A 14549-nucleotide genomic window follows, 5' to 3' on the forward strand; every position below is an offset into this window, starting at 1 on the left:
CCCTTCTTTCTTTTTTAGTTTTTGCGCAAGTTTTTTGATTTGAAAACAATTTCACTCTCTAAAGAAATTAAACAGATAGATGTCACTTTGGTTTCTGCATGGAGAAGCCACCAACAGGCCTAGTGTGGTGCTTGCCCCTCATCCCTGAGTCCAGGGCTTGGGCTGGATTTAGCTCCTGAGACGATAACAAATCGAGTTACATACAGAGTTTGGGATTCTGTTGCATTTATGGAGGCATTTCACATCAGAATACTGCAGACTACTTTTCTTGTTTTTAACTTCCAGTGATGATCAGCCTCTCTAGATTGCACTTTGGGGACCCTCTTAAAGTAAAACCCTATGCAGTATCCAAGTATAGCCTAATTTAAGAACATGTTTAATTAATGCTGAAAAGACAACTGTCAAACTCAAAAGCAAGGTCAATGCCTCCTTCCTAACAGAATCAGGGGTTTGAAAGATGTTCAGGTTCAACTTTCCTGCTTGTGACCAAAGAACAACAAAAGTGAACTCTTTCCTTAAGACAAGGGGACACAGAGGGTATTACTGACAGCTGAAGTGGGAAATTACTATAACACTTTGACAGAAATAAAACAAAAGAGTGGGTGTAAAAGAACCTGCGACAACATCCTTTGTGTTGTTTTACTGGTCAGAAGAAACATGTGCTCTCAAACACTCCTTGTGTTATTGGGCTAAAGAGAGCCTAGAGCCCGGCTGCTGAGATCATTAGCCAGTGCTTCTCTCCCCCCTTCCAGCCCCAGCCCTGACCACACTGAATACACAAAAACACTTTAATTACACGAGAACATTTGCTTGGCCACAGTCATCCCCAAAGACCTTAGAGGGGGCAAGGAAATACATTTCAAAGCAGTATTATTCCAAACTTCATCCAATAATGGTGATGAAAAATAATATCTGACTGCAAGAAAGAGCTCTTTCAACTGTTTGTCTTAGTCCCATGATAAATTCTCAACAAGTAGGCTGTGTCAACTTTTTGCAAGACCATAAAAGATAGGTCTAAATTCATATTGGAGTTCAAGCCACCATCTTGGAACAAAATGGTGACTATTTTTAAAATTATCAAACAGGAATATCTTCTCTTAATTTTAGGGATTTCAATGAAATTTGATACACAAGTGTTCTGTATGGGTTATGATGTGAGCTACTCTCTACTAGACAATTTCCTTTTTCCAACACAATTACAGCAAGTTGCCATATTTTTCAGTAGGTATATGGTGGGGCGGGGGGGGGGGGCAAGAGAAGGAAATAAGCATTTATATAGAGCCTGTCATGAGCTTTTACCTCACTTAAGCCTCACAACAACCCTGTACGGTAGATGCTATCATTATCCCCAATTGACAGTTAAAAAAACTGGGACAAACAGAGGTGAAGTGACTTCCCTATTCTCTGAGGCCAAATCCTTACCCCAGGCCCAGTGTTATATCCACTGTGTCACCTACCTGCCTCAGCTACAGGCAATCTATTTTCTTAAGAAAGGAAAGCTAGTAAACATTTTTAAATTCCTGCATTTAGAGAGCAGAGATTAGTTTTGATGAAATATTTATGCTTCTATTATTTAACTTTTAGGAAATAAAGAAAAAGAGCAGATGGCAGCTTTACAAGTCACAAACTGCTACACTTAAAACCACTTCGATACCTGTTGGAAAGGCCAGATTCAATAATGACTGACTCGAAATATAACCATATTCTAAGTTCCACAGGAAACTCATCTCCAGAGGAAAAAGAATTACCGAATCATTTGTTAAAGCTATTCATCTAGCAAAAACAATAAGAATTTTGAAGAAAATTAACATCTGCCCATCACTAAAAAAATTAAGTAGCTTTCCATATCTTGACTGCATTAAAGATCATTTAATTTTCCATCAATAAAACATGCAGATAGGTCTTTTTTGCTTCCTCCTACCATGCAGTAGAAACTTTTAAATTTTGTGACTCATGACCACAGTTTGTCAATTCTACTGCAGGACTAACAAATGGCCCAGTGAACAACTGATATTTACATACAACAAATGCTGAAAACACACATCGGATCTCTCCTTCTTCCTTAACTGATATTCTTCAAAACTTTCACTGGCTGAAAAAAATTAAACCTTTCGGATGCTGTAGTAAAATTATATATGACCATAGGAATATATCCCAAGGATATCAGAAACAGAAAGGTCCCATACATACCAAAATATTCACAATAGCACTTTGGGAGCAAAGAATAGGTAACAAATTAGGTGCCCATTGGCTAGAGAAAGGACACACACATTGTGGTATGTGAGTGTAATGGACTGCTGCTGTGCCACAGGAGATGAAGTATAAGAATTCAGAGAAGTATAGGAAGACTCATATGAATTGATGCAGAGCAAAAGAAGCAAAACTTGGAGAACAAACAGTGACCACAACAATATAAACTCAAAGAACAATACAATGTCTAATCATCTTAAGAAAATCTAATTTCCCTCTCCCTTTACTGTAGGAGTTGGGGCCTTCTGACAGTCGATGTGTTAGACGTATGACATTTAAAAAGTTTGAGAGACAGTTTCTGAGTAATTAATCATCTCATTAATATTTCTAGCATTTTATTAAAAAAAGTGTCAATAATCCTCTCAAATGCCAAGTGTGGTCCACTCACAGTTTCTATTCGCCCTTGGAAGGGTGGGTGTTCCTGAGGGTGGAAATCAACTCTGACTGGTTAACAAAGAGGGGGGGACCAATTCTGAAGAAGGGCTTAGGGAAATATAACTGATTATGTCATTTACTTCTAAAATATCCCTGGCCTAGGGCAATCTAATCAAAGAATTTATCCCCACCTAAACCTGAGTAGAGCACAATGGGCTTCCCCACCTTAGATTAAATTCCTTGTAAGGTTGGGTGGGGTCTGACCAGGAATGAGGAGAAAATAAATTCAACCTTCAGAGTCAGGGCTTTGAAATGAGGACTTTAGAAAAAGGGGGAGTTCTGGATCTTTCCAAATCATTGGTTATTAATAATCACTAATAATTATTTTTCTCAGATGGTTTTGCTGAATTGTTTCTCCCACCTCAAAAATGAACACCATATAAGGACAAATGGCATTAATAATTTTTGAATGGAATTTGTCACCTATCTTTTGGTTGTTTTTATTTTTTTTGGAGGGAGGAAGGCAGGGCAATTGAGGTTAAGTGACTTGCCCAAGGTCACACAGCTACTGTGTCAAGTGTCTGAGGCCAAATTTGAACTCAGGTCCTCCTGACTCCAGGATCGGTGCTCTACTCACTGCACCACCTAACTGCCCCCATCTTATAAATCTTTTAACACAAAAAACTAAGTCATTTACTTTTGCTCTAAATTAGAAACAATTTTATTTCGGCACTCACCTTAAATTTTCTAATTCTTGTTTTCTGAGAGGAGAAGATGGTGGAGCTGGAATGAATTTATCTCCATCATGACTTTTACTGCTAAAATAAAAATAGCCTATTACTTATACAGATTAACCAATAAGCCCTTTAACTTTTTTCCCATACCACCCCTCATTATATACTTACGACTAATAATTCCCTTATGGTGTAAAAAAAAAAAAAAGAATTGAGGGTGTGTGTGAGGTGGGAGGGCTAAATGATGTTTAATAATTTGCTATTATTACCCCTGACTAAGCTATTTCACACTTATGAGAAAACTGCCCAACAGATGCTCCTCATTTTTTAATATAAGTAAATGGATATATTACATGGGAGAAAGGAGGGAGGACAGGGAAGGGAGAGAAAGGAGGGAGGGAAAGAGAGAAAGGAAAGAAGGAAGGAAGGAAGGGAGGGAGGGAATGAAGGCTTATATAGTCCTACCATGTACCAGGTACTGTGCTTTTACAAATACTCTCTCTAAAGACCGCTGATCTCTTAACCAAATACTGGAATTTAAACAATTCTTAAAACTTCTTAAGCTCTCAACAGACATGATCTCATCCGAGTCTCAGAATGCCCTGTGACTGGTCATGTGACTTACCCTTGGTCACACAGCTTGTGTCAGATGTACAATTCAAACCCAGGTCTCTCCAGATTCTTCCCACTTAGGATCAACGGTCCCCCCACCCCACTGCAATAAAGCTACAAAAATGACCTCCCTCTAGTCTAGAAGAACAGACTAGAGAGAGCAAGAACTCACAAGTTGCTTTTCTGTTACGAGCAAACCTCATTCCCAGGTAACAGGTACTCCTGCAGGATCACCACACTGTCTCCCAATTTATACAGAAAGCTACCACCCTCCGATCAGCTCTTTAGAAAATATGGACCTGAGGTCTGTGGGCCAGATTTTCCCATTTTATAGGTGAGAGAAAATAAAACCAGTGGTACTTAACGCTCAGATTGTTTGGGAGTTCAAATGAGATAACATATAACAAAGGACGGTTAGGTGGTGCAGTAGATAGAGTGCCAGGCCTGGAGCCAGGAAGACTGATGTTCCTGAGTTCAAATCTGACCTCAGACACTAGCTATGTGACCCTGAGCAAGTCACTTACCCCTGTTTGCCTCAGTTTTTCACCTGTAAAATGAGCTGGAGAAGGAAATGATAAACCACTCTAATATCTCTGCCAAGAAAACTCCAAATCAGATGGAGTCCCAAAGAGTCAGACGCAATTGAACATGGATAAATAACAAATGTATTACCAAGTACTTTGCAAGCCACAAAAATAATATACCACCTCAGACATTACAGAGTTTAAATTTGGTGAGAGGCAAACTAAAAAGCTGGGGCCAAATTAGAAAGATTTTCAGAGTTTAAATATTTTCTTGCATCAAATACAGCAAAATTATGCCTCATCTTGATACCTTCCAAATTCAATGCACCAACTCTACAGCATGCCTTCATTTCTAAAAATCGCTGCTCTCCCTCCTCTGCCCCTCTTTCCCCCAAAGTTCTAGCAGTTCCTCTTAAGCTTGCTTTCCTCCTCCTCCAACATCTCAAAAATGTCACTGTGAGCAGGGAGCAGGGACTGTGCGTCTTCCTCCTCACACAGACAGAAGATACTGGTCTGGCAGGAGTGCCCATCTTTACTTGTTAGCCTTCATCCTCCTGTACCTCCACACTGCTGGGACAAGTTGTCTATCTCGGCTCTGAAGGCTCACTGTATGAGGTTTAAGGGTGTGTCCTAAAGAAGGTTCGAGGGTTCTCCCCTCAATACTGGCCACTGCCTCCCAAGGTCTGGACACCATAGGAGTTTACACCAGGGAAAATGCGGGCATGAAGAACTGTAAAAAGCAATGGCACTGGCCAGGCACTCACAAAAAACTACCATCTGCAGCTGCCATTAACGAGCTATGTGGTTTTAGACAGTGCATTCCGTTTCTTTGGGCCAGATTTCCTCACCTGTTAAAAGAAGAGGGCTCTCTTCTGGCTCTTAAATTCTACGACCCTTTGATTATACTTAGAATTAGCTAAATGATTCTTTCTTTTTTTGCTGGGGTGGGGGTGGGGGTGGGGGTGGGAGAGGCACGCTCTGTGCTTTTTATCCATGGCACAAAGTCCTGTCATCTAAATCCTCCACTGACAGTGTCTAGGAAGGACACAGGGTCTCCGTGGGCTTCCTGAAATCCGCCTAGGCCGGTCTGTCCTGTCTCAGCATCAGCTCATCTATGCTGCTTTCTCTGCAGATCTCTCACCTCCTGGATGGTTTCTTTCTCATCTCTTGGTCTGATGACCTTTTTCCAAACACAGAAGTGTATGACTACAGGGTTGTTTTCTCTGGGCAAATGACTCCACATGACTCAGCAGCCAGGAGACAGGCCTTTGTGGCTGCCCAGTAACAACTCACATCTAGATGTTGCTCTAATACAATGAACACATTTAAAACAACCACCACTACCTTCTTTATGCCAACATTGAAACTATTTTTTTCTGGCTTTTAATCTGGTATTTCATCTCATAACCAAGACCTAAAAGGTCACTTTGTCACTGACAGCATAACCTTCTCTACTGATGTAAACAGGGTTGAGCTTTAAATCAGCCTCCTCCACTGGAACATTTCCTTCCCATTAAGGACTCACTCTTACTACGGTGACAGTGGTTACAAGTGAGGGAAAACAAACAGAAACCAAATTTACGGTATGCTTGTTGAAACTGTAAGACTAGCAAAGAATCAAGCTCCTCTCTCTAAATAACTAAAATCCATTCTCGTACTGCAACGCTATCTCCAGACACTGAGGTCTCCAATTTTCATCATCGTTGAGCTGTCCCCAGTCCTTCACCCCCTTGGCTAGGTACCAAGTGTTCTTGACTGATCCTTCCCAATGTCTCTTGCACCATCCATCCATTCCTTGTCATTCCCCAACTTCTCACCTGACTTACCCTTTATTTTAAATTGGTTACCCTATCACCACTTCAAACCTGAAATTGCTAGCCTAACACCAGCTAATGCTGAAGCCAGATTCTGTACTCTGTTTACCTTCCTTCTATTAACAGAAATACCATCCTCCCAATCACCCAGACTCAAAACACCAGAAGCACTTTTGACTCTTCCCTTTCCTTTGAATTCTACCACGAAGACCTCTCTTCCCACCCCACCCCCCACATTCTCTGCTCCCCACTAACACTGCCACCACTCCAGCCAAGTCATTCACTTTACTTCTACACCACCAGGGCAGCCCCATAACTGGTCCACCAACCTCCATGTCTCCCCAAACCAATCCATCCTGAAACCACCATCAGATAATACTTTGCCTGAAATATTGCTTTTCTCACATCAAGCACTCGACTCTGATGCCTAGCATCCAACGCCCTTCATGATTTGTCTTGTCAACACTCCCTCCCACTCTTCCCCTATACAAGCCATCTCTCATTCATTCCCAAACCCAGGCCTTTACTTATGCTACTTCCCTCAGCTCAAACATCCTCCCCGATCCTCTGACTTCTTGAATACTAAGCATCCTTTATAAGCTACATCTTCTAGAATGATCACTCCCTTCTTTGGAACTCTGAACACTCTTCTGAGTCAATCATTACACGGTTGATACTGTAAAATAATCTGCAAAGCTTATAGAGCTATGTTAATGCTGGCTATTATTATAATTATTAAGAGTAAGACCTAAAAGAGGCCTGGAACCCAGGCCCGTCATTCCAACACCCTCATTTTACAGATTCAACTGTTTATTTTATGCATGTCTTGCCTCTTTCAACTAAAGCGTGTATTCCTTGAGGGCAAGGACCATGTACGTATTTATATTGGTCACTATTCTTAGCACAACACCAAGCAAATAGAAGATACTTGATTTTTTTTAATGGAAAGTTTTGTTTTTAATATTCTAAATTTTTAAAGAATGTGTTTAAATTACTAATCTTTATAATACAAATATAATTTATAAAACAATAGTGACTCAATGAAGAAATGTGATAGAACGACCCTGAGTTAATTTCATCACATAATCTGCTCTATTGGTTTACAACACAATGTTATGAAAGCTTAGTTTTGCTAAATGCTCATTATATCTTGACAGAGACAGCCAAGGTGTAGGGCATAAAGAACCGGCCTTTGAGACAGGGAGACCTGGCTTTGAGTTCTGATACAAACTGACTGTACAAATCACTTAACTGTCAGTGATCTGAGCAACTCACTACAGAGACGGCACCAACATTCTGCATCGTTAGAGGGAATTTCCTCGTTTGGGAGTTCACTTTATCAACGAAATGACAGGTCCGGTTGGATTACCTGCAAGTCTCCTGACTTTCAGCATTTTCTGAACTCCCACCCAACTGGTGGCTGGTCTTAGACCCATTCTCCTGCTTTGGGTCCTGCTGGTCTTCCGGTAACAGGAGCAAGGCATTCCTGAGACAAATGGCCGCAAACTCCATACTGGCTACAGGAATGGCAGAGGACTGTCCATCACTTAAAGGAACAGGATTAAATGAAACATAAATAAAAAATTTAGATGCAATGTTTATGGAGATGAATGCTAAGTATAGCTTTAAAATGCCTTGTTTTACTAGGAGCAGGTGTAAAATGATGGGTAATTTTGATCAGGATGTTAAAATCCAATAGGCAGCTATTCACATAAGAAACTGTGAAAGACTATTTGAAGCCACCAGATGCTGGCTGTCACCAGAGAAATATGGGAAGCTCTAGCTGGAATATTTATATAAAATGTGGTCCCTGCATTTTTGAAATATCATAAATTGAGCAATCACCCTGGTGGCTAAGGATTTCCAAGCTATTTTGGACACTCATATGTACTAGTAACCAGTCTCTGATGTAGTCTTTAAACTACAAATTATCACATGTCAACACTGTACTTAAAGGGAAAGGAGCTTCTAAACAAAAGCCTGAGTGATGGACAGCCGAGGATGCATCGCACATCCCTCGACGCCCTCTCCTGGAGAGACTAGGTGAGGGCGCAGACAGGGTTGGAGCAGGGATACTCCAGAATCCTGCTATGGAAGAAAGCCCAAGTTAGTCTAAGGCCAATTTGGCTGTAATTTGGAAAGTAATAATAATGCTTGTTACAAAATAGACCTCATCTATGAATTAAGACTCTAGCCTTAAAGACAAAACAAGAGCAAAATTCCCATGTGCAAAAGCAAATAAATGAACAAACAAGATGAGGTGGTCTCCTTGCCAAGTACTTACTTATATACAGCATTCTGTATGGACTGGGATGCCAGGACTATCTTTCGATGATAACCTTGACCCACAATGGATTGTACAATTCCCTTTTTGCTTGGAAGACCTTTAGTCTCCTGTTCTGAGGTCTATAAAACACACAAAGGAAGTTTTCAAGAAGGCTCGCAATCATAGTGAAAGGTTTAACTATAAAGACAAACATATATTTCAAACTCATTTAATCTTCTGAAGGTCTCTGGGGGAAGGTGGGGAGAGGTCAAGAGAGGCAGCCAGTTCTAGGGAAAAGAGCAGAGACACATCTGCAATGAAAGACCAATGAGGGAGAGAGCCCCGGTCTCTTAGATTTGGTGGCAGCGCTGAGGATATGAAACAGGTAGGTGGAGACTGTTAATCTACGGCAGGAAGCATTTTACTTTATGGAAATGTGTCATAGAACTGAAGAACAAAGCAGTGACAAATGAGTCACGTGGAAGGGCATAGCCCTGAACCAACAGTGCCTAAAGCAAAAAAAAGTTGGCGCTCCCACATCCAGGATGAAGGCGCACAGTCAGCAGTTTTGTGGAGCGCTGTCCAATGAACCGCCCGGACGCTCGCTATCTGTGTCCCTGGAGAGGGAGCCTCCACACCGGGACTGTGGCCCTGGCTGCCTGCTGGGGGTCAGGGGGGAGGGTCGGGGTATTTGCACAAAGAAGGTCTCTGGCTCCCTGGCTATCTCTTAGGGCAGCAGGACCACCCACATGGCCCCAAGTCTCTGTAAAGAACAAGCCACTGCCCTAATTCATGTTTTAGAAGCCCCAATTTTCCGTAATCAGACTTTTAAAAGGCAATGTAGTTATAGGAACTAGTCTGATCTGACCCCCTTATTTACACTGATCTCTCCCAGGGTCACACAGATTACACAGTTGGCAGAATGTGAAGGCAAACCCAGGGCCCTCTCCTCTGCACCACGCTTCCTCTTACTGTTTGCTGGTCCCAATGAGAGAAAGGATCTGGGACAAGGAGAATTCTCCTTAGCAGTTTAGGTGACACTTAGCCACTGTGGGACCCTAAATGAGGCACTAAATACCTGGGCCTTAGTTTCCACATCTGTAAAAAGAGGGGGTTGAAGAAGAGCAGCGTTTCAGCTTTAAATCCACGACCATTTTCTCTCTGGGAGAACCTGCTGCTGTGCTGCTGGCGCAGTGTTCTAGAACCCAAGACTCACCTCTCTGCCCTAATGAGGCACCAGAGTAGGACTTTGATTCCTCATTAATCAAAAATGTAAGAGATATTCTATAGGATACAAAACAGGGAATTCCTAGGGTGTTTAATGATTTTTCCCTTTTCCATCCTACGGAATTTAAAATTTGACATTTAAAAGATCACTCATAAGAAGGCGCCCCCTCTCAGAGTCCATCAGATCTGCAAACCCTCAGGTTGTTGAGGCTATAGCTCTGACTACTACAGCTACTCATTCCCCAACCTGTAATCTTTATTTAAAAAAAAAATCAGGGCCAGGTGTTGCCATAGGCAATGACCTAAGTGCATTGTGGGAGAATCCTTCCCGGACCCCAGGAAGGTGGCTGTGGCTGTGGCCTTAGAGCGGTGGCCTCGACAACGGGAAGAAGAAGGAAGGGGGCAAAAGAGACACGGGCTCCACCTTCCGCCCCTTTCTAACCATCCTGTATTTTTCCCCAGTGGAAATAAATTTAGCCTCACCACGTATCTAACCTCACTTATTCAGAAACACAAGGAAAACAACCCCTGAGCCTGAGGAAACTGCCCAACCACCTATTTCTCCAAAGCAGCAGCTCTCAACGTGACCCTTTGGGGCCCATGAGGCCAAAACTGTTTTCATAATCACACTAAGATAATTTAATTTTTAACACAGTAAATAGCCATAGATAGAACCTACCCCAACCAAAGCTGCTGGGGGAACGGAAGGGGCCTGCTCTAGGCCTACACTTCCCTGTGTCCCGCCAGCCTCCATGGGCACCTGCTAGGAACCTTCCTCAGCCTCATACTAACCCCACTATCTCTGTAGGGGCTTTGGTCAATTACCCCTTTTAAAAATGGATAAAGGGTACTTTGACAATAAACAAAAGTTTTAACAAATGGGCAGTAAAACAGCTACCTAATAGAAAGCGAGAACTATCTTTTTAAATGTGAGTGAAATGAGGAAGAAAAAGGACAACCTCGTCCCTGAGCAGCTGTGCACTGGCTAGACCAGGATGGAGGTGGGTCAGCCGGGTCACTACTCACCCCCTTGTTGGCAGCGATGCAGCACTCGGCCAGTCTCAGCCAAAGGCGGGCGTTGGAATGATAAACCTGGACGGCTTCGATCAAGCACTCGAAGGCCGCCAGTGGCCGGCCAATGTGCAGCAGCTGAATGCCACAATTGTACAGGAGCTCGTAGCGCTTATTCGTCAGCAGGGTACACATTGGCCTCCCCGAGAATTTCTTCCCTGGTGATAAGAAGATCCTTGTGAAGTTTTTAGCTTAATCCTTATTTCACGCTCACTCCACACACTACCAGAGAACTGTCAAATTAAGCTGCCTGTCTACCCCAAGCAATTCTGAGTGGAAATCTCCACACCATGCCCACCTCGCCAGCCTCTTCTTCCTGGTGTGGCTGCCCCCCAGCACACACTGACCCCAATCATCCCGGCGGGTGCCTCTGTCAAGACACATCCCTGGTCTCCCTGCGGCAGGGCTGCCACCTTCTGTTCCTAAAGCTACCCCTACCCAGATGCCAGGAGGTGTCAGCACAAGGGAGAGGCCCCATACAGCCCCATGGAGCCCATCCCTCTCACCTCAGGCTATCCCCAGGAAGCTCTGTCTGCCTGACAGCCTGGACTCAAAGCAGCCTGAAGAGTCCTGAAGAATGACTGGGGCCTGATCCCACCTCGCTCCCTTCCAGCACAATGGAGGGGGTCAGCCTGCATGCCTCTGTACTGCCTCCTATCTCTACGTGTGCTCCTGCAACCTCAGTACCTCCTCCCTCAGAGAAGCCCGAGATCCAGAGTTCCAGGACCTGGGCTCGGACCCATGCCTCTGGCTCAGGACCACCTCAGGAGCCAGGAGGGCACGCACATGCTTGCTTATGCTTACGCTTACACATACACTTACACACACACACACGAACTCTCTCTCTCTTTCTCTCTCCCTCTCCCTCTCTGTTCATGAAAAGGGGGCACAAAGGCTGATGTTTATCAACTTGTCAGTGAGGTGACATCTAATTTTAAATGCCATAATTTGCAAATGTTTATTGAATAAACTGGAAATGAACCAGGGAAATGTATTTTTACATTTATTACGTCATTTGAGGCAGCCAGGTGGCCCAGTGGATAGAATATCAGTCCTCGATTCAGGAAGACCTGAGTTCAAATCTGTATTCAGATACTTACTAGCTGTGTGAGGCTGGGCAAGGCACTTAAACTCTGTCTGCCTCAGTCTCTTCTTCTGTAAAATGGGGATAATAACAGCACCTGCCTCCCAGAGTTGTTGTGAGGATCAAATGAGGTAGGAGTTTGTAAAGCCTAGCACCATAGAAGTGCTTATACTCTTCTCCCTTATTTTTTCATTTTAAAAATTTACTCTGAATTTACAACACCAAATAAAATGAGTGCTTCCATATACAAAGGAGAACAGAGAAAGGGACAAACGTGAAACAGCTATTATGTAGATCTGGTTTTTTCCTTTCAAGAATAAAATAAACTCAACATTGAACTTTCAAAGCTCTCCTGACTGCCCACAAATACTTCTGTTTTCTTGTATGCATTAAAAAAGTTCTTCAGTTTTTTTGTTGACTATTCTGAAATAGGCCAATCTGAGCATTCCCACAGGTTGCTGTGCAGTGACTACTGGTCCTTGTTCCTCGATGCTGACAAGATTCTTTCTGGCAAAAAACAAAACCCTGATTCCTCCATGTGTCCCCCAGCAGCGTGCACATCCACTCCCTACACAGTCTGCTAAAAGACTTACCTGGGTCTGTGCTGCCTGCTCCAAGCTGGGCACACACATTGTCATTTTCTTGGAGAGCCTTCTTAAAATAGAAAATTCCCAAATTGTGTTTGCCCATGGCAAAATGAATGCAGCCCAAATTGTTCCAGAACATGCACCTTAAACATTCACCTGAGAAAAACAAACACATGAGGCCAGAACAACATCTTCTAATGGAGATGCTCCCATCAGAAGCCCAGGCTCCCACCTTCCCTATGTGATGGAGCACTCAGAGAGAGAGCATGGACAAAAAACAAGTGGAAGCTTGGCAATGCTTTCTTGGGGAGCAGGCTATCTTCCAGGGTGCAACCAGATCATGGGCAAAGACAGGCCACTTCAAGGATCTGTGTTCTGAGGGATGCAGGAGATGCCCCCTGTGAAAAGACCAAGCCCCTGATGGGAGGCTTTGTGTACTTTACTGGGCTGGTTGTCAGCTCACAGAGCCAGGGACCATCACTGGGCCCTTCCTCCAAACCCTTGCATTTTGTGCTTGGCTGGCCCAGCTTTCCACGACAAGGTCCTTTCAACGCTATGACGAGGCACTGCAGAGGGTAGTGGGGGTGGGGTGGGGTTGGGGGGAGCTCATCTTCAAGCTGTTATTGTTGAAGCTGAAGGAAATACCCCAATACAGGCAAGATTCAGGGAAAGTCCTTCTATCCTCATCAACAGATTCTGACAAAACAGAGCATCAGGTGGAACAGTTCTCTAAGGGATGGCAATCAGCCCCTCGGATGGCCACATCCCTGCAGGATTCAGGATGTCATGTGAGGGCTTGGGCATTACAATGTATTAGTGGCACCACTGTGAACTCTGTGCACTGAGGCAATGTTAGAGGAGGTCTGCCTGTAAAATTCTGCTGCACAAAACCTGTGGCTGCATGTAAAATCATTCTGTGATGTTTTGTGCTAAGGAAGTGGTCCAGGGGCATAGACATTTAAAATATCAACGACCTGACACATGTTCGGCTTTGAATCTATTTCCTGTTGGTGCTCCACAAGTTAAGATCATGCTATAAAAACCCTTCTCACAAACTAGGAAGCTCCCCAAGAGCTGGTCCTCTGGGGAGGCAACAACACTACTTTCCATCCTGATGATGGAGGAGGAAAGTGGGGAGGGATTTCTCGCTCCTCCCAACAAGCTATCTTTATGCTCCATCCCTCTGTGGGGAGAGAGAACAGAAGTCTTTCTCAATGGAAAGGCCTGTGGGAGTGAGCAGAAATAGTAATGTCAGCCAGCGTCTTAGCTGAGAAGCCAAAGATGCTGGAGGCCAGTGAGCTAATCAGCAGTGACTTGTACTAGGTGAGCACTCCCAGAGTGGAGTGGCCTCTTCCCTGCAGCTTGTTTCACATGTACACTGCTGTCTGGCTGGGTTTGGAGATGGCCAAGGGCAAAGCAGGTATTGAAAAAAATTTACACGTGTGTCGATCTGACAATTTATTTGCATTTATGCCCAAATATGAGGCCGACTGCATTTGGGTTTTTTGTGGTTTGGAATTATTCATCTTATTTTTCTAGTAACACTGAAAAATCAAGAATAAACTATTTTGAGAAATGGCTGCCACGGGGCACAGAAACCTATCTTGCCCTACGAGAAAGTAAGGAAAAAGGGGATGGGGTGAAGTGGGGTGACAGAAGGGAGGGCTGACTGGGGAACGTGGCAATCAGAATATATGCCATCTTGGAGTGGGGGGAAAAGTAGAAATGGGGAGAAAATTTGTAATTCAAAATCTTGTGGAAATCAATGCTGAAAACTAACAAATTAAATAAATAATTTTAAAAATTCTAATAGTTTAAAAAAAAGAAAAAAAAAGAAAAATGGCTACCAGCTGACTAGAAGTGACATCTATGAAATTCAATCTTTTTGGAAGAAAATATTTATAATCATTTACTCAATACCACCAACCTATTTTTTAAAACTCAAAATAATTTTTTTTTTTAAAAATCCCTATTTCCAAGACAATAGTTTTGGAAGTTTATAAGC

The 14549-nt window shown here is 43.2% G+C and overlaps 1 protein-coding gene across 5 annotated transcripts in view; it reads right to left on the reverse strand.

Moving 5' to 3' along the window:
- The window catches only part of CNOT10 (CCR4-NOT transcription complex subunit 10), a 64867-nt gene that overhangs the window by 20418 nt on the left and 29900 nt on the right, over window positions 1–14549 (reverse strand). For 3 of the 5 annotated variants that reach the window (XM_036760340.1, XM_036760335.1, XM_036760337.1), the window contains 5 exons: window positions 12551–12700; window positions 10829–11031; window positions 8594–8715; window positions 7679–7855; window positions 3363–3443 (listed from right to left, as the gene is read on the reverse strand). In XM_036760340.1, coding sequence (XP_036616235.1) covers window positions 3363–3443; window positions 7679–7855; window positions 8594–8715; window positions 10829–11031; window positions 12551–12700 — 733 coding nt within the window. The remainder of the gene's footprint in view (window positions 1–3362; window positions 3444–7678; window positions 7856–8593; window positions 8716–10828; window positions 11032–12550; window positions 12701–14549) is intronic. The other 2 variants (XM_036760336.1, XM_036760338.1) reach the window with 1 other exon arrangement.

Source organism: Trichosurus vulpecula, chromosome 5 (assembly GCF_011100635.1).
Source record: "Trichosurus vulpecula isolate mTriVul1 chromosome 5, mTriVul1.pri, whole genome shotgun sequence".
NCBI classification, from domain to species: domain Eukaryota; kingdom Metazoa; phylum Chordata; class Mammalia; order Diprotodontia; family Phalangeridae; genus Trichosurus; species Trichosurus vulpecula.